Source organism: Aquarana catesbeiana, linkage group LG06 (genome assembly GCF_042186555.1).
Source record: "Aquarana catesbeiana isolate 2022-GZ linkage group LG06, ASM4218655v1, whole genome shotgun sequence".
Taxonomy (NCBI): Eukaryota; Metazoa; Chordata; class Amphibia; order Anura; family Ranidae; genus Aquarana; species Aquarana catesbeiana.
The window spans coordinates 8,977,995-8,996,737 of NC_133329.1; the positions used below are offsets into that span (position 1 = coordinate 8,977,995).

Here is an 18,743-nt window from a genome sequence, read left to right on the forward strand (position 1 = left end):
TATACAATGTAATACTGACACATAATCACACACATAGGTTGGACTTGATAGACTTGTGTCTTTTTTCAACCTCACCTACTATGTAAAGTGGAAAGGACAAACATAGTGTGCTGTGTACAGATAATTTATTACAAAATCCCGCTATACAGTAACACTTACAAGAATAAAAGGAAATAACAGTAACAGTAAAATATACAGTAACACAATTTGGCTCACCACCCACACTAGGCGAAACTCCGATACACGTCACTGAACTCTATTCCTCCCCTAAACGCGTGTCGCCATGTGATAGGCTTCCTCAGTAGGCAGAGCTTTGAACATCTGAGTGACGTTATATAGCTGAGTATACATCACTATGGTAACCAGACAACAACCAAGCAGAACAAACGGAATGTTACATTAATAACTAGACCTGCGGAAGATTTACCCCCCTTCATGACCAGGCCATTCTTTTTGCGATACGGCACTGCGTTACTTTACCTGACAATTGTGCGGTCGTGAGATGCTGTCTCCCCTGCCATCATTGCAGCTATTCAAATGCAGATGATGTTTTAATAGTTGCGTTCCTGGCTACAATAACCGAGGATTGACAGTTTTGACCCCAGAAGTGATATAATACGCATTGCTTCCAAGGTCATTAGTTGCAGGAGAGATCAGGAACAAATGTTCTCTGAGCTCCTCCTGCTTTCATTGGTGAAGCTTTTTTCCCAGAGGAGAGCCCTGGGAACCACTACTAGACATGTGCACTGTTATATATATATATATATATATATATATATATATATATATATATATATATATATATATATATATTTTTTTTTTTTTTTTTTCTTTATTGTTTTTCTGGTCATTTGGGTTTTTTTATTTTCATTTTTCGGGTCAATTTTTTTTTTCCAGTCATTCCTTATGATCACAATTTGTAAATACGTAAATTCAAAAATTAGTAAATTTGAAAATTCAAAAATGTGAAAATAAGAAAGAATAACTAACTAATAGTAACTAACTATTAAATTATAGGTATTGGAATTTCCTTATTTCCTTTCAAATTTGGCTGTTAGTGAACGTAATGAATACAAATTTATCCTTACGAATTATAACGAATGACGCATATAAACAAATGGAATGGAACAAATGAATAATTATTAATAATAATAATAAAACTCTATTATTATTATTATTACTTATTATTCATTTGTTACCTATAATTTAATAGTTAGTAATAATAAAGTTGTTACTATTAGTTAGTTATTATTTCAGATTTTTAAATATTGGGGTTTTCGGATTTTCGAATTTTCAAATTTACAAATTTTTATATTTCCGAATTGACAAATTTATGAATTTACGAATATATGAATATTCGAATTTGCGAATTTTCAAATTTACAAATATTCAAACTTACGAAATATTTGATAAATGGGTTTTCGTTAATTTAGATATTTCAAAACTGTTTATAAAACAAATTTGGAATGAAATGAATTGCACATGTCTAACCACTATAGGTTCCCCTTGAGAGCACCGAAAAAGTGATTGGGCAGCTCTAGAGCCACCAGGTCACTTTGATGGGAAAATCCCTTTGCGGGTTCTTAAAGTCGGTACCAAGATTACAGATGGAGCAGCAGCTGTGAGCTTAATTTAACCACTTATCTACCATGCCGTTTACAAACATACATATGTATACAAGTGGTTAAGGATACTAACTAATAAATTATAGGTATTGGAATTTCCTTTCAAATTTGGCTGTTAGTGAACATAACGAATCCAAATTTATCCGAAGTTACAAGTTAAGTTTTCTGAAATAACAAATGCTGCATCTAAACGAATGGAATGGAACAAATTAATAATAAATATTATTAATAATAATAATAATACGTTTTTTTTTAAATTATTGTTATTTATTATTATTAATGTGTTACCTATAATTTAATAGTTAGTAATAGTTACGTTGTTATTATTAGTTAGTTATTATTTCATATTTTCAAATTTTAGGGTTTTCGGATTTTCGAATTTCTGAATTATCCGAATTTTCAAATTTACGAATTTTCAAATTTAGGTCACTTTTGTGTCCAAAAAATATGCCAAATAAAAAAATATAATATATCATATACAATCGCTGCACACGTCATATTGTAGATCAATGTTATCAAAAATTACCTTTCCTTTTAAATCTGCAGCCGCTGTCATTTTCTGTAAAATTCAATGTAAAATGGCTACCTGGAGGCATTCTGTATATTGTTGGTGCATAGAACACCCCCCACCAATGTATTTTCCTGGTTGTGTGATTGGCTCTCTAATTTTCCCACAAGTCAAATTTCAGGCATCCTCTGCAACAGGAATTATTCTTTGGCGAGATACTCCCTAATGTTTAACCACTTCAGCCCCGGAAGAATTTGCCACCTTCCTGACCACCTTCCAGTCCAAAATGTATTTGGCCACATGTCTTTGGTAAAAAAAATGTCAATAAGCGTATATTTATTGGTTTGCGCAAAAGTTATAGCGTCTACAAACTAAGGGACATTTTCTGGAATTTACGCAGCTTTTAGTTTATGACTGCCTATCTCATTTCTTGAGGTGCTAAAATGGCAGGGCAGTACAACCCTCCCCCCAAATGACCCCATTTTGAAAAATAGAGACACCAAGGAAATTGCTGAGAGACATGTTGAGCCCACTGAATATTTTATTTTTTTGAGATTGAAAAATGACAAAAAAAAAAAAATGTACACAAAGTTGTCACTAAATGATATATTTCTCACACATGGCATGGTTATATGTGGAATTACACCCCAAAATAAATTTTTCTGTTTCTCCTGAGTATGGGGATACCACATGGAGCCTAGCCGTGTACAGGACCTTGAAAACCAATCACCGCCTTCAGGATTTTTAAGGACGTACATTTCTGATTTCACTCCTCACTACCTATCACAATTTAGAAGGCCATAAAATGCCAAGATAGCACAACCCCCCTAAATGACCCTATTTTGGAAAGTAGACACTTCAAGCTATTTGCTGAGAGGCATGTTGAGTCCATGGAATATTTTATATTTTGCCACAAGTTGCAGGAAAACGAAAAATTTTTTTTTTTTTTGCACAAAGTTGTCACATTTAGAAGCTTATGTCACACATCACCCACTCTTCTAACCACTTGAACCACTTTCCCCCCCCCTTCTCTTTCCTCCTTCCCCCCTCTCCTCACCACCCCAATTCCTCCCTAGTCTCCTTCCCATTTTTCCCCCCTTTTTTCCCCTCCATCTTCCCCCCCCTCACCATCACCTTGGGTCTGTCGTAAATCGCATAGAAACTGCACTTTTCTTCACGATATCACAGCATTGTGATATTCATTATCACTCAATTCAATATCTATTCATCAGAGGCTGCCTGTCATCCCCTGTGTCCGCCGCAGGGGGATCTTTTCGGGTCCTGCATGCCCACGGAAGTCGCCTGAGTGGGTGAGCTTGTCTTTACTTTTATCTGAATTGTATGAAATATTTTGATATGTTTGTCAAATGACTTGCTGCAATAACCCTATGCATATACCTATATATGTTAAAGCTATCTCATATCATGTTATAGATATGGTTCCCCTGAAGAAGCGGTGTTAACCGCGAAACCGGTCGAGAATTAAGCTGTACATACAATTTTCACCTTCAACCTTGCGGAATCCACTTGTTTAGATTGGGTGGTATTTCCTTGTTTTATTTTTATATGTAGTGCTGTTGTCTGTAATTGCAACCATAATTGTTTTGTATACTTATGTTTTTAAAAAAAAATATTTTTCTATTAAAAGTGATTTTTTTATACTACAATCTTAATTCATTTTCACATTCATCAATGCATCGAGTACCGCAATAGTCCCACCTCTCCCTCTTTTTGGGGGGTCGAGACCGGGGTTGACAATAGCAGCAACTGCAACCACGGCTCCACCCCCTTATTCCTGTGTTTATGATATTTGGGGATGATGGTACTTGTAATTCTTTAAATATCTTTTGTACTGTAGGCCGTATTGATTATTTTTATTGTTATCTCAGGGGATGTAAATATCCCCTATGATAGCAATGGTAGTGACAGGTACTCTTTTTTGAAAAAAATTGGGGTCTATTAGACCCTAGATCTCTCCTCTGCCCTCAAAGCATCTGACCACACCAAGATCAGTGTGATTAAATGCTTTCCCGATTTCCCAATGGCGCTGTTTATATCCAAGGAAACCTAAGTCATGAAATACTTGTAGCTTCCGGTTTCTTAGGCCATAGAGATGATTGGAGACGTTCTGGTCTCTGATCAACTCTATGGTCAGCTGGCGAAACCATCGGCTTCATTTTCAGGTTCCCTATTGGGACAGAAGAGCCCGAGAAAACCATGGAAGATGGTGGGAAGGGGGACATTCCCTCCCACTGCTTGAAAAAGCAGTCTAGAGCCTAATTAGCTGCTAGGATTGCTTTTACATGAAAGCTGACTGCTGGCTGTAAAGAATGATATCAAGCTGACCATCCTGATATAACTACTCAAAGTCCAGTAACATACCAGTACGTTGCTGGTCCTTGTTTGGCATATATTGTAATGTTCTTTTTTTCATGCAGCATGTGGGCTGAACGAAAAAAATAGATTGATCGGTGGGTGAGTATGCCCACTATTAGAATACCTCCCTTCATCTACCCACTTCTAATGATGGGCATACATGCACCATTTTCTTTTAACTTAGTGGTGAAATCACCTCCTACAGCGCTGGAGTCACGGCTTTATGTATCGTGGGAGGAAACGCTGTTGCTGTCAAGATAAATAAATCAGTGCTGCAGCTGAATGGCGTACCTGCTAAGCAAATGATGGTTAACAATAAAACAAAGTAACATTACAGTATAACAGTAAGACTTACCATACCTGCAAAGAAAATACAATAAAACATAGTCAAAATAAAACATTTTTTAACACGATCTGAGCCTAAAAATATATGCCGAAGCATGGGGGCAATCTGCCCCTAATGTTAGGAGCAAATCGCTCCTCCACACGTGCCTCCATGCTTCTGGATATATGCTCTTTTTTTTTAACTGTGAGCTGGCTCTGTGGTAGGCAAGAGGGGGTGAAGAAAGGAAGCGCCACCTGAGTGCAGTATTAGTGGGAATGTTTATTGACACATAATAAAGTAACACTTACAAGATAAACATGAATAAAAAGGCTCATCTGTAAATGGGCAGTCCTTGTGGATTCCTCGAGCTCCAGTCCGGAAGGTGTACCAGCGGTGTAGGGCTGCAGATGGAAGCTGTTCAGCAAGTGGTTCTTCCTGTGGCCATCAGGGAGAAGCTGGGGCCGGCGTGGAGCGCACGAAGGATGTGAGTGACATCACGGGTCGTCCAGCGGCTTCCAGCTTCCGGGTACGCTCCAGGGGGAGGGCTTACACCGAGGGAGGGTTCAGGCAGGCAAAAAATTTGGCAGAACACACGAACACCGTTAAAGTCTATGGAACATGAATAATCAAAAGTGCTAATTTTAAAGGCTTGTATGCAAGTTATTGTCATAAAAAGTGTTTGGGGACCCGGGTCCTGCCCCATGTATCAATGCAAATAAAAGTTTAAAAAAAATGCCATTTTTTTGGGAGCAGTGATTTTACTAATGCTTAAAGTGAAACAATAAAAGTAAAATATTCCTTTAAATTTCGTACCTGGGGTCGTCTATAGTATGCCTGTAAAGTGGCTCATTTTTTCCCGTGTTTAGAACAGTCTGACAGCAAAATGAAATTTCTAAAGGAAAAAAGTCTTTTAAAACTACTAGTGGCTATAATGAATTGTCGGTTCCTGGAAATACAGATAAAAGTAATTGAAAAAAACAGCATGGGATCCCCCACAGTCCATTACCAGGCCCTTTGGTCTGGTATGAATTTTAAGGGAAACCCTGAACCAAATTAAAAAAAAAAAAACTGCGTGGGGGTCCCCCCAAATTCCATACCAGGTCCTTCAGGTCTGGTATGGATATTAGGGAGAACCCTGTTCCATTTTTTTTTTTTAAATGACGTAGGGGTCTCCCTCAAAATTCATACCAGACCCTTCAGGTGCTTATCATTATTCATATATATATATATATATATATATATATATATATATATATATATATATATATATATATATATATATATATATATATATATATATATATATTATTATTCCCATTGCATCAGAGGGGGACGGGGTCACCTGTACACGTCACTGGGGAACCCCGGCGTTTCCCCTTGTCAGAGAGGTACAGGGTCACGTGATGGGTGGCCCCGCCCTCAGCTACATAAGAGCTGTCAAGCTAGTGCCGCATCATGGGTGCCTCCGGAGGAGGCAGGATTTTGTGCGTGTTCCTCGCTGGAGTCGCTGGAGATGATCCATCGCTGGAGATGATCCATCGCTGGAGATCGAGAATTGGATTACATCTCTGGAGTAGGAGCATGGATTTATTGGATTACATCGCTGGAATCTCTTTTTTATTTTTTTATTTTTAATAAAGGACTTGTCCCTAGCCATCTCCTGTGGTTTTTTAACATTTTGACACTTTCTTACAAATTCACATGGGGGGCAGGATCTGGGTGTCTCCTTTGTTAAAGGGGGCTTCCAGATTCTGATAAGCCCCCCGCCCGCAGACCCCCACAACGACCGGGCAAGGGTTGTGAGGAAGAGGCCCTTGTCCCCATCAACATGGGGACATCCTCCCCATCTCTCGTCCCCCCCCTCTTTTCCTGTGGCCTGCCAGGTTGCGTGCTCGGATAAGGGTCTGGTGTGGATTTTTGAGGGAACCCCACGCCATTTTTTTTTACATTTTGGCACGGAGTTCCCCTTAAAATCCATACCAGAAAGGGCCTGGTATGGATTTTTGGGGGGATCCCCCGCCATTTTTTTATTTTGGTGCGGAGTTCCCCTTAATATCCATACCAGACCTGAAGGGACTGGTAATGAAATTTTGAGGGACCCCCATGCATTTTTTAAAACTTTTTCAATGATTTTCAATTACTTTTATGTGTATTGTCGGGACCGACAGTTAATTAACAGCCGTCACTAGCGATAGTACTTTTAAATGACTTTTTTTTCCTTTAGAAATGTAATTTTGCTCTCAGACTGTTATAAACATTTGAAACATGCGCTACTTTACAGGCATACTATAGACACCCCCCAGGTACGAAATTTAAAGGAATATTTAACTTTTATTGTTTCACTTTAGGCATTATTAAAATCACTGAATTTTTAAAACTTGTTTTACCCAGGTCCCCAAACACTTTTTATGACAATAACTTGCATATTAACCTTTAAAATTAGCATTTTAGATTTCTCCCATAGGATTTTAAAGGGTGTTCTGTGGCTTTTCGAATTTGCCGCAAACACCCCAAATTGTTCGCTGTTCGGGCGAACAGCCAATGTTCGAGTCAAACTCATGTTCAACTCAAACAGATGACCCATCCCTAACTGGGAACCTATTTGTTCTGACTTTAACTAGTCTTTTCACTAAAAGGTAAACTGTAAGGGAATTTTAAATGCTAGGCCAGACTGTGGAAATTCTACAATTCAAGTTCACTTTCTACAAATGTATGTGATATATATATGTAGGAAGGCCAGTGTGGTGGCCTGAATTTATGGGAGGAGCCCGGGGGGTATTTAAGCAGCCCGCTCACCTGTGGTGCATGTCGGTTTCCTAGTTCTTGTCTCGCAAGTTCTCGTTTTCGCAAGTTTCCGTGCTCGAGAATTTCGAAGTCCATGTTACCGATTCGTAGTTCGTACCGCGCGTCTGGCTTGGCTGTCGCAGGTAGGGTCCCGTCGCATTGTTAGATATCATGTCACTATACCGTGATATCAAACTTACGAGTCACTCGCAGTTTCACAAACGTAACCGCAATGCATACCACTCCCACGATCGTTATGTTACCATTTCTCGTTATCTGAAAAAACCACCGCGACATAGACGTCGCTTCATTTCAGGCATGTCTAAATTATTACCAGGCGTCAGCAAACAGCCGTAGCGATTCACAATTCGCAATTTCTTATCGAACCATGTCAGTTCAATACCAATCATTTCTCATTTTTGAACATTTCTAAATACATTTCTAACATTTCAAACCACTTCGAATCATTACTTTCATTTCAGTCACAAACCGCGCTCTGATTTGAATCCAGTCGCATCTAAAGATGCACCGATTCGCTCCGGCGTGCCCCAGTAGTTACGGCCTCATTTCAGTACATGCTCCAGAGTCAAGTCATTATCGGACGCTTTCGACCCACCAATTCGTACCTCTGTCATCATCATGCCACGTTATCATGCCACGTATCACGCTCCGTTACGAATTCAGTCGCATGGAAAGGCACCGATTCGTCTTGGCGTGCCCCAGGTATTGGCCACATTTCAGTACATGCTCCAGAGTCCGATTCGCAGTCAGTCGCTACAGCGGCATGATCGATTTGCGCCTCTGTCATGGAAACAAAAGGTTACACCTGCACTTACCGCACTCCGGTTCGAATCCAGTCGCATCTTCGATGCAGCGATTCGTTACGGCGTGCCCCAGGGCCCGGCCTCATTTCTGGACATGCTCCAGAGTCCGGTTTGTTGTCAGTCGCAGTTTGCGGCTCACCGATTCCTGCCTCTGTCATGGGAAATTATTTCACTGTCATGTATCATGATCCGATTCGAATTCAGTCACATCCATGACTCAACAATTCGTTCCGGCGTGCCCCAGGTATTTTTGGCCACATTTCAGTACATGCTCCAGAGTCCGGTTCGTTGTCAGTTGCAGTCGCGACATGATCGACTCATGCCTCTGTCATGGCACGTGCCTCTACCATGACAAATCACTTCATTCATTTCATCATTTCACTAATTTCACTGTCACGAACCGCGCCCCGATTCGAATCCAGTAGCATCCGAGATGCACCGATTCGTCCCGGCGCGCCCCAGTTGTCTTGGCCTCATTTCATTCGTACTCCATAGTCCGACTCGTCATTTGTCGCAGTCAAAAAAAACAAACAATATATACAAAAAAAATAATATATAAATAAAATAGTATAAATAAATAAATAAAACGTTTCGGCCTCAGTCAACACCTGCATCAGAACTTGGTTAGCTATCAGTCGCGGCATAGCCAATTCGTGCCTTTGCCAGGGCAAACATTTCACTATTACATACGGCACTCCAATTCAAATCCAGTCACATCCGTGATGCACCAATGTATTCCGGCATGCACCAGCATTTTCTTTTGCCTCATTTCAGTACATGCTCCAGAGTCTGGGTCGCGTTTTCATTCATTTCACCCTAAGGCAAACTTTTCATTCATTTTGTTGTCGCATGCCGCGCCCCGATTCAAGTTTAGGGCATCCGTCAGGCATCGATTCATCCCGGCAAGCCCCAGTTGGCTTGGCCTCATTGGTGCAGTCATGGCACACCGATTCGTGCCTCTGTCATGGCACAAACATTTCACTCATTTATTTAATGCCATGCACCTGTCGCTTAAACATGTTACAAATTACCTTTCAAGCCAGGTAGTCAAACCCTCCACCGGTTGTCATCTGTCATTTCCTCTAGGTCAGTCAAAAAAAAAAAAAAAAAAAAAAGGGGGGGACACACCCCCTCTTCCTTCGAAGCTCAGTCATGGTCCCGATTAATTTGTTGAAACCTTCGCCTCACTACCATACCCCCTCATAGTCACAGCACATCCAAGTATAACTTCTTGCAATTGTTGCAAATACGCATCCAAACACAACTTCTTGCATTGCGTTGCAAGCACACATCGAAACATAACTCCTTGCAATTGTTGCAAGCACACATCCCATCATGACTATGCATCCAAACAGAACTTCTTGCAATCGTTGCAAGCACACATCCAAGCACAATTTCTTGCAATCATTGCAAAACACGCATCCAATCATAAACTTCTTGCAAACATTGCAGGCATGCATTCAAGCATAACTTCTTGCAATCGTTGCAAGTATGCATCCAATTACAACTTCTTGCAATCACTGCAAGCACACATCCCAGCTTAACTCTTGCAGTCTTGCAAGCATATGCAGCAATACAAACTTTTCACAGTCACTACAAACACATCTCCAGCGAAAGGAACTCCCTTGCAATTGTTGCAAGCACACATTCAAGCACAAATCTTACAATCATTACAAGACACGCATCTTAGCATAACTTCTTGCAAAACGTTGCAAGCATGCATCAAAGCATAACTAATCATTGCAAACACGCATCCAGTCACAACTTCTTGCAAATGTTGCAGGGACACACCCAAGCATAACTTCCTGCAATCAGGGCAAGCACGCATCCAAACACAACTTTTGTAATCGTTGCAAACACGCATCCAAGTATAACTCCTTGCAGTCCGTGCAAGCACATGCAGTAATACGGACTTCTCGCAGTCACGGCAAACACATCTCCATTGACACAACTCCCTGGCAGTTGTTGCAAGCACATATTTAAGCACAACTCTTGCAATCATTGCAGGGCTCACATTTTAGCATGACTTCTTGCAATCAGTACAAACACATTTCCAGTGGCACACAATCAGTCACACATCAATCTTCAGTGACACTCAATCGGCCAGTTGTCTCCAGTGGCATCTTCATACGAGCCACTCATCAATTTCTGTATCATTTCTCGCTTAGGTCAGTTGAGTTCAGGTTCCACCCCGCACCAGGTATCGTATTGCCACACACAGCTGGCTCCTCATAACACCATCAGGCTATACCTAGCCAGCATCCAGCATTTCTTGCCCTCACAGGACCCCAGAGAGTCATCCGTGTTGACGGCTCATACAGTAGGATCCTTTCTACGTTGCGTCCAGAAGCATCAGCCCATAGCTAACGGCAAACGCGTGCCCATCACAACTGCCATCTTCAGGGACATGTCCAAACCTCAGACATTCCCCAGTCTAGTCATACAAGCAGCCATCTACCTGGCCCTCTGTGGTTTTCTACGGCCTAACTAATTCACTTTTCTGGCACAGGCAGCCAGGTACTATGTAGACACCACTTGACTCTCTGGTAATACCATTATGTCCTTCAGCTTGTAGTCTCTAAAACTCAACAATCCGGAACCGAGGTCTACAATAACCTCCGCCGAATTAATGAACACCATGCAGGCCAGCCTTCCCCTTGACAAGCTGACCCGTATCAGGTTAGTTCCCCAAGACTCCACCCATACACGGGTGTGTACTAAGAAGTAGCTGCAGTCTTTCCTGAGAATGCGGACCTATCAATGTTGGAAGGTCCCATACTATGTGAATCGGTGTATCAATGATTATACCACCTACGTCGCCCTTGTCACCCCAAGTAGCGACAGATACCACAGCCACCACAGGCATCGCGGCAATTTTTGGCCATCATCGGTTTACAAGTACATGGCCCCCAGAGACACTCCTAAACCCCGGGTTTACCCGGACTACCTCCCTCTTCAAACTACACCCGGTCATGGCAGCCGCTTAACTCTAGGGTCTTATCTGGACAGGACAGGCCGTGGCTTTGCCACCGACATCCGGTCCGAGGCGAGCCTCTTAATGAAGCCAGGTCCACATCGCACTGTTATGTCCTTCCTGCGCAGGCTGGTGTAATTATCTTGGCAACACCAGTTTAATGTCCACTGCATGTTCGTTCCAGCATTCACCAAACTCACTCAAATAAATAAATCCAAAACTAATAAAACTACACCCCTACCTGAATGTTTTTGCCCCCTTATTTTGGCATACCGACCAGCAGACCAAGGCACACTTTCAGGTCCATTTCATATGGTAAGTCCACACTTCCAGGTCTATTTCCGATGGTAAGTTTTATGTTAACTACAAATGTTATCTATGTCCATATCGGACATAGGGCTCCTACCATAAGTAGGAAGGCTAGTATGGTGGCCTGAATTTATGGGAGGAGCCCGGGGGGTATTTAAGCAGCCCGCTCACCTATGATGCTTGTCGGTTTCCTGTGCGCGATACCCACCCTCCCATCCCCATTTCAAGGCATTCATTTCATTCATTAATTTCTCTCTACAGAATAATCATTTCTTAAACTAGGGTATGCCCCCTTATTTTGGCATACCGACCAGCAGACCAAGGCACACTTTCAGGTCCATTTCATATGGTGAGTCCACACTTCCAGGTCTATTTACGATGGTAAGTTTTATGTTAACTACAAATGTTATCTATGTCCATATCGGACTTAGGGCTCCTACCATAAATATATATATATATATATATATATATATATATATATATATATATATATATATATATATATATATATATATACATACACACACACATACATACATACATACATATATATATATATATATATATATATATATATATATATATATGTCAAAACCAGTTGATGCAAGCAACTCAGGCTGTGCTTTAAGACACTGATGCATGGAGAATACTTAAGTATAAGCTGTAGCTTTTACTGTTACATGGGGTGCAAGGTCAGGGGGAGAATATTTTTAGGGCAGAAAAGTAACACAATCAAATGGTGCATTTATATTTAAAATGTAATAATGTGGGTGCAAAGGGCAGGTCTTGAGGTGACACAATGTAAAATATATATACCAGTCTGCAGCACGTGATCCCGGCTGCTCAGCAGTCATTAGTTGCTGGGATCGCCAGTGTCCCAGCAACCAGTGATGTCACATGTGCACCCCACCCCCTGTAGCAAGTTGCTCCACCCAGCTACTGCGACCTGCAGCTCCTCCCTTCTCCCATGTACTGTGCCTGCCTAGTTACTTGACATTTGCAGGTATGCTGTTCACTTGGATGGAGTTTTTAGGTGCACTCTGATAAGCACATATGGTGTAATCTGATGGGCACATATGATATAAGGAGGCATTCTGGTGGGAACATATGGTGAAAAGGGGCATTCTGGTAGGCACATGTGGTGTAAAGGGGCATTCTGGTGGGCACATATGGTGTAGAGACGCATTCTGGTGGGCACATATGGTGTAAAGGGGCACTCTGCTAAGCACATATGATGTAAAGGGGCACTTTCATGGGGACACCTGATGTAATGGGGCACTCTGATGGGGAAATATGATGTCAAGGGGCACTCTGAGGAGCACATATGATGAAAAGGGGCACTTTGGTGGGCACCTATGGTGTAATGGGGCACTTTGGTGGGCACCTATGGTGTAATGGGGCATTCTGATGGGCACAAATGATGGAAATGGATATTCTGATGGGGAACTGTTTTAAAGGGGCACTCTGGTGGGAAATATGATGCAAAGGGGCACGCTATAAGCACATATGATGGAAAGGGGGACTCTGATGGGCACAACTAATGTAAGAATGTAGTAACTGAAACTTGACAAAAATATTGTTAAAATGCTATGGAAAGTGTACATTTCTCCATTTTTGATAGACATACAGTGACTACAAACATTCTAGGTCATAGCACAAACTAGAGTTTTGGACCTTGGCTGAAAGAAAATTTTAGTGACCATTTCCATTCTGGTAGCTACTAAGTCCAAATTATCTCTGGTAGGTAGCTTTTGCAAGAGAGCCCATAATGCCTGATCTGTACAGAGCACAGTGGAGGGTTCATGTGGAGGCAGAGCCAGTGGAGCGGCAAACATTGTGGCTTATGACCGCTGTGTGGGGGGCAGAGGTACGCTCAACATGGAGTGCTGGGAGGACTGAGTGCACTGTGGAGCCCATCGCATGGAGCCGCTGTGTTCCCCCTCAGGGCTGCCAAGTGATGCCAGTGACAGTGAGCGGGGAAGGCAGGGAGAGAGGTCGCTAGGTGGGGAGAACAGCGGCATGTCATTACCTCGCTCGTGTCCATCCTCTCCCCCTGCAGGCGAGCTGGGTTCTGATCTCGCGGCTGAAGCCGGCACCATCTTGGCTGGATCCGGCGTGGAGGCTGGCGGCTGTATCGGCACTAGAAACCTCTCCATGCAGGCGCCGGAGACCACAGGTCTGTAGGGTCCCTTCCTCGGGTGTGTGAGCAGTTCAGAGAAGCAGAAATATAGGGTAATTCTGCGTGAATAAGCCGTAAAAAGGGCCGCTAACCGGGAGCCCAGGGAAGATGTGTGCTCACTCTTCCATGCCGAGACCACACCCCCGAATATAATGTTTTAATAAACATTTGCGCAAATACAGCGGGGTCTAAAAAAATCAGTAGCACCTTCTTTTTATTCTAGAGGTCATATGCTTTCAGAAAATATATGGTTTTAGGTTTTTTTCACAAATTTTGAAATCTGTAAGGGAAACAATAAAAGCTTCAGATTTTTAGAGAGCTTTGGATATTTACATTTTTGCGTACGTTCGAGTTTCACCATTTTGCAAAAAGGTGCAATGTAAAAAATTAAAATGTTTGTTATTTATTAACTCCAGACACGTTAACTTTTCATATTTGGCAGGAATTTTGTAAAATTAACTGTGTTTTTATCTGCTAATGATGGTTTTAGTGTATTTTTTATGAATATATTGATTGATAAACATTTGCATAAAAATCGCAGGGCCTAAAAAATCAGTAGCACCTTCATTTTATTCTACAGGTCATGTGCTTTCAAAAAAAATATATGGCTTGGGGGTTCTTTTACAAATTCTTAAAGCTGTACGAGAAAGCTCAATTTTCACCATTTCGCAAAAAGGCACAATTTAAAAATTACAAATATTTGTTATTTATTAACTCAATACAGGTTAAGATTTTATATTTAGTAGGACTTTTGTAAAATTTGCTGTGTATTTATCCGCTAATCAAGATTTTAGTGGATTTTTAGCAAAAATATTGTTTTGATAATCATTTGCGCAAATATTGTGGGACCTTAAAAATCAGTAGCACCTTCTTTTTATTCTACCGGTCATGTGCTTTCAGAAAATATATGGTTTGGGGGGTATTTTACAAGGCAAAAAAAGGTAGGGAAAGCCCCAAAGTGTTCTAGAGGGAGGAAGGGAATAAGGCAACCGCAGTCTCACCCTTAGTAATAAACTTTAATCAATGAAAATGTCACAAAAATCACACAAATAAATGAAAAACACAGACTACGCAGAAAATAAAAAATCTAAGAGACAACATTGTCGCTTAAAAGAGATGAGGGGGGAAGAGGAAATCACAAGTATGGTGGTGAGCTGGGAGTGTGTGCAGGCAGGATGCATTTATGCATTTTGTCCACTAGGTGGTGTGGACTTCTTCTCTCTGAAGAAGTCCACCGCAGTGCTTGAGGTGACCACATCTCTGGTGCTGTCTGCTGTCAGCCATCTGTGAAACTCAACCCACTCTGCCTTCCAGACTGCATTCCGCATACTTGTTGTGCACCAGGCATATTGCCTGGCCTCTTTTCACTCTTTCCCCTTTCCAGGTGGACTTCCCCCACACTCTGCGACCGCTCAAATTCTGGAATGCCGATGGCAGCCACTAGAGATGAACCCGACTTACGTTCGACTCGAACATCGGGTGTTCGCCTGTTCGCTTAACAGTGAACATTATGCAGTGTTTGCGGCAAATTCGAAAGCCGCGGAACACCGTTAAAGTCTATGGGACACTAACATGAAGAACCAAAAGTGCTAATTTTAAAGGCTTATATGCAAGTTATCGCCATAAAAAGTGTTTGGGGACCCGGGTCCTTCCCCAGGGGACATGTATTCATGCAAAAAAAAGTTTTAAAAATGGACGTGTTTTTTCCGGAGCAGGGATTTTTTTAATGCTTAAAGTGAAATAATAAAAATTAAATATTCCTTTAAATATCGTGCCTGGGGGGTGTCTATAGAATGCCTGTAAAGTAGTGCATTTTTCTCATGTTTAGAGCAATACCACAGCAAAATGACATTTCTAAAGGAGAAAAAGTAATTTTGGGGACCCGGGTCCTGCCCCAGGGGACATGTATCAATGCAAAAAAAAGTTTTAAAAACTGAATTTTTTTCAGGAGCAGTGATTTTAATCTGTGGTATTGTTCTATCCACGAGAAATATTCGCTACTTTACAGGCATACTATAGACACCCCCCAGGCACTATATATTTAAAGGAATATTTCATTTTTATTGTTTACACTTTAGGCATTATTAAAATCACTGCTCCTGAAAAAAATTCAGTTTTTAAAACTTTTCACAGATCACAGAGGAACTGATTCTATACCTTCCTTGCTCCCCTGAGATGAACTGTGAGTAAATACGGCTGTTTGATATCCCCCACAGGGAGTTACTGTACTTCACCACTCACCAGGGTCATCCCTGTTTGAGAGGACTAACCCTATCAACACACTGTGTGACTACTGGCCCATTACCGTGCCTTGTTTATTACTGAGACTGCCAGCCTGCTTTCTACCAGTAAAGCTTACTCACATCAGTGTGAATGGCCCACCAGCAATCACAGGTAAGGTTCTAGGCATAAGGTCTACACTGCTGTGTATCGCTTGTGATAGGCGGACACCATTGTGGTTTCCTGCCTTTATAACCTTGCCTGTCCTCTTACTGTACCTTTCACATTAGGGGTACATGGTGATACCCATATTACATCTGGATAACTGGTCACCATTGATGCTGCTGGCCTTTTGTGGACAGAGGAGTCTGTCACTTATCATTTAGAGTCATCAGCAGATACCTACCAAGCCAGAGGCCCATGGTGTGAGCAGTGACTGATTGTGTAAAGCCTGATCCAGGCTGACACCATTGTGGTTTCCTGCTATTCCACCCTGCCTGGCTTTTTTCTGTACATTTATCTGTCCTAAACCTCTGTTTCAGATAGTGGTAAGCATGTAAGGAGTGTGTGCTTTTAAGCGACAACGTTGTCTCTTAGATTTTTTTTTTCTGTGTAGTCTGTGCTTTTTATATATTTGTGTGATTTTTGTGACATTTTCATTGATTAAAGTTTATTACTGAGGGTGAGACTGTGGTCGCCTTATTTCCTTCCTCCCTCTAGAACGCCTTTGGGGCTTCCCCCACCTTTTTGTGCCTAGATTGACATTGTTCAGGAGTAAGGATGAGCTTCGAGTTCGAGTCGAACTCATGTTCGACTCGAACATTGGCTGTTCGCAAGTTCGCCAAACAGCGAACAATTTGGGGTGTTCGCGGCAAATTCGAATGCCGCAGAACACCCTTTAAAAGTCTATGGGAGAAATCAAAAGTGCTAATTTTAAAGGCTTATATGCAAGTTATTGTCATAAAAAGTGTTTGGGGACCTGGGTCCTGCCCCAGGGGACATGGATCAATGCAAAAAAAAGTTTTAAAAACGGCCGTTTTTTCAGGAGCGGTGATTTTAATAATGCTTAAAGTCAAACAATAAAAGTTTAATATCCCTTTAAATTTCATAGCTGGGGGGTGTCTATAGTGTACCTGTAAAGGGGTGCATGTTTCCCGTGTTTAGAATAGTCTGACAGCAAAATGACATTTCGAAGGAAAAAACCCATTTAAAACTACCCGCGGCTATTGCATTGGCGACAATACACATAGAAGTTCATTGATAAAAACGGCATGGGAATTCCCCACAGGGAAACCCCGAACCAAAATTTAAAAAAAAATGACGTGGGAGTCCCCCCTAAATTCCATACCAGACCCTTCAGGTCTGGTATGGATATTAAGGGGAACCCCGGCCAAAATTAAAAAAAAAAAAAAATGAGGTGGCGTTCCCCCTAAATTCCATACCAGACCCTTCAGGTCTGGTATGGATTTTAAGGGGAACCCCGCGCCAAGAAAAAAAAACGGCGTGGGGTCCCCCCAAAAATCCATACCAGACCCTTATCCGAGCACGCAACCTGGCAGGCCGCAGGAAAAGAGGGGGGGACGAGAAAGCGCCCCCCCTCCTGAAACGTACCAGACCACATGCCCTCAACATTGGGAGGGTGCTTTGGGGTAGCCCCCCAAAACACCTTGTCCCCATGTTGATGAAGACAAGGGCCTCTCCTCGTCTGACGGTTCTTAAATAATGGGGGGCGGGGCCACCCGGAGACCCCGCCCCCTCTGACGCACAGGACATGACGGGACTTCCCTGTGGCATTCCCCGTGACATCACAGGGAAGCCCGTCAGGTCACCGTGCGTCAGAGGGGGGCAGGGTCACCAGGTGGCCCCGCCCCCCATTATTTAATAACCGTCAGACGAGGAGACGCTGTCACACAGCGGGAGCCTCCCTCCATGCCAGCATGGGTGCGGAGCGGCCCGAAAAAGAAAATGAAGAAGAGAAGAAGATGATAAAGAGAAGAGCAGGAGCCTCCCCCATGCCATGGGTGCGGAGCGGCCCGAGGAGAAGAAGATAGAAGACGCCGCGGAGGAGATGCTGGATGAGAACGCCGGAGGAAGATCCAGAAGAACCAGAAGAAGATGAAGGAAGAAAGAAGAAGCATTTAAATAAAGGAATTGTCAAAAACTGTCTCGTCATTTTTAACATTTTTGACAGTTTTTAGTGAAATGGTAGGGGTAAGTACCTGTCAGAGAGGTTACCTGGTTGGGCGCCGGGGCGTGTTGGCGCTCGCGTTCCTGTCCGTGCTGGGGCGCGTGTCCCTGTGGGCACCGGTGTGTCTGGGCTGGCCGACCGTGGCGTGCGGGGTGGCGTCCGGGCGTTCGTGCGTGCGCGCGTTCGCGTTAGCGCGCGTCCGCCTGTGGGCGCTGCTTGTGACGCGACCCGGTTCGGTGGGCGTGCACGCCGGTGTCGGGGGCGCGCTCGGGCGCGTGCGGGGGTGCGGCGCGCTTTGGCGAATCGGCGCGCGCACGTGCGCGGCGTTTTGGCGCCAATCGGCCTATTTAAGGCTTGCCTCTATGCTGACCCAGTGCTGCCTGATCAAACAGCTCTGTACCTTGTCCGTGATCATCCTGAGTTCCTGTTTC

The 18,743-nt window shown here is 42.7% G+C and overlaps 1 protein-coding gene across 1 annotated transcript in view; it reads left to right on the forward strand.

The window, feature by feature from the left end:
* LOC141147839 (uromodulin-like) overlaps positions 1 to 15,194 on the forward strand; it is an 80,403-nt gene extending 65,209 nt beyond the window's left edge. Inside the window, exons 18-19 of the mRNA XM_073635004.1 lie at positions 13,785 to 13,901; positions 15,106 to 15,194. Coding sequence (XP_073491105.1) covers positions 13,785 to 13,901; positions 15,106 to 15,194 — 206 coding nt within the window. The remainder of the gene's footprint in view (positions 1 to 13,784; positions 13,902 to 15,105) is intronic.
* The last annotated feature ends 3,549 nt before the right edge of the window (positions 15,195 to 18,743 follow it).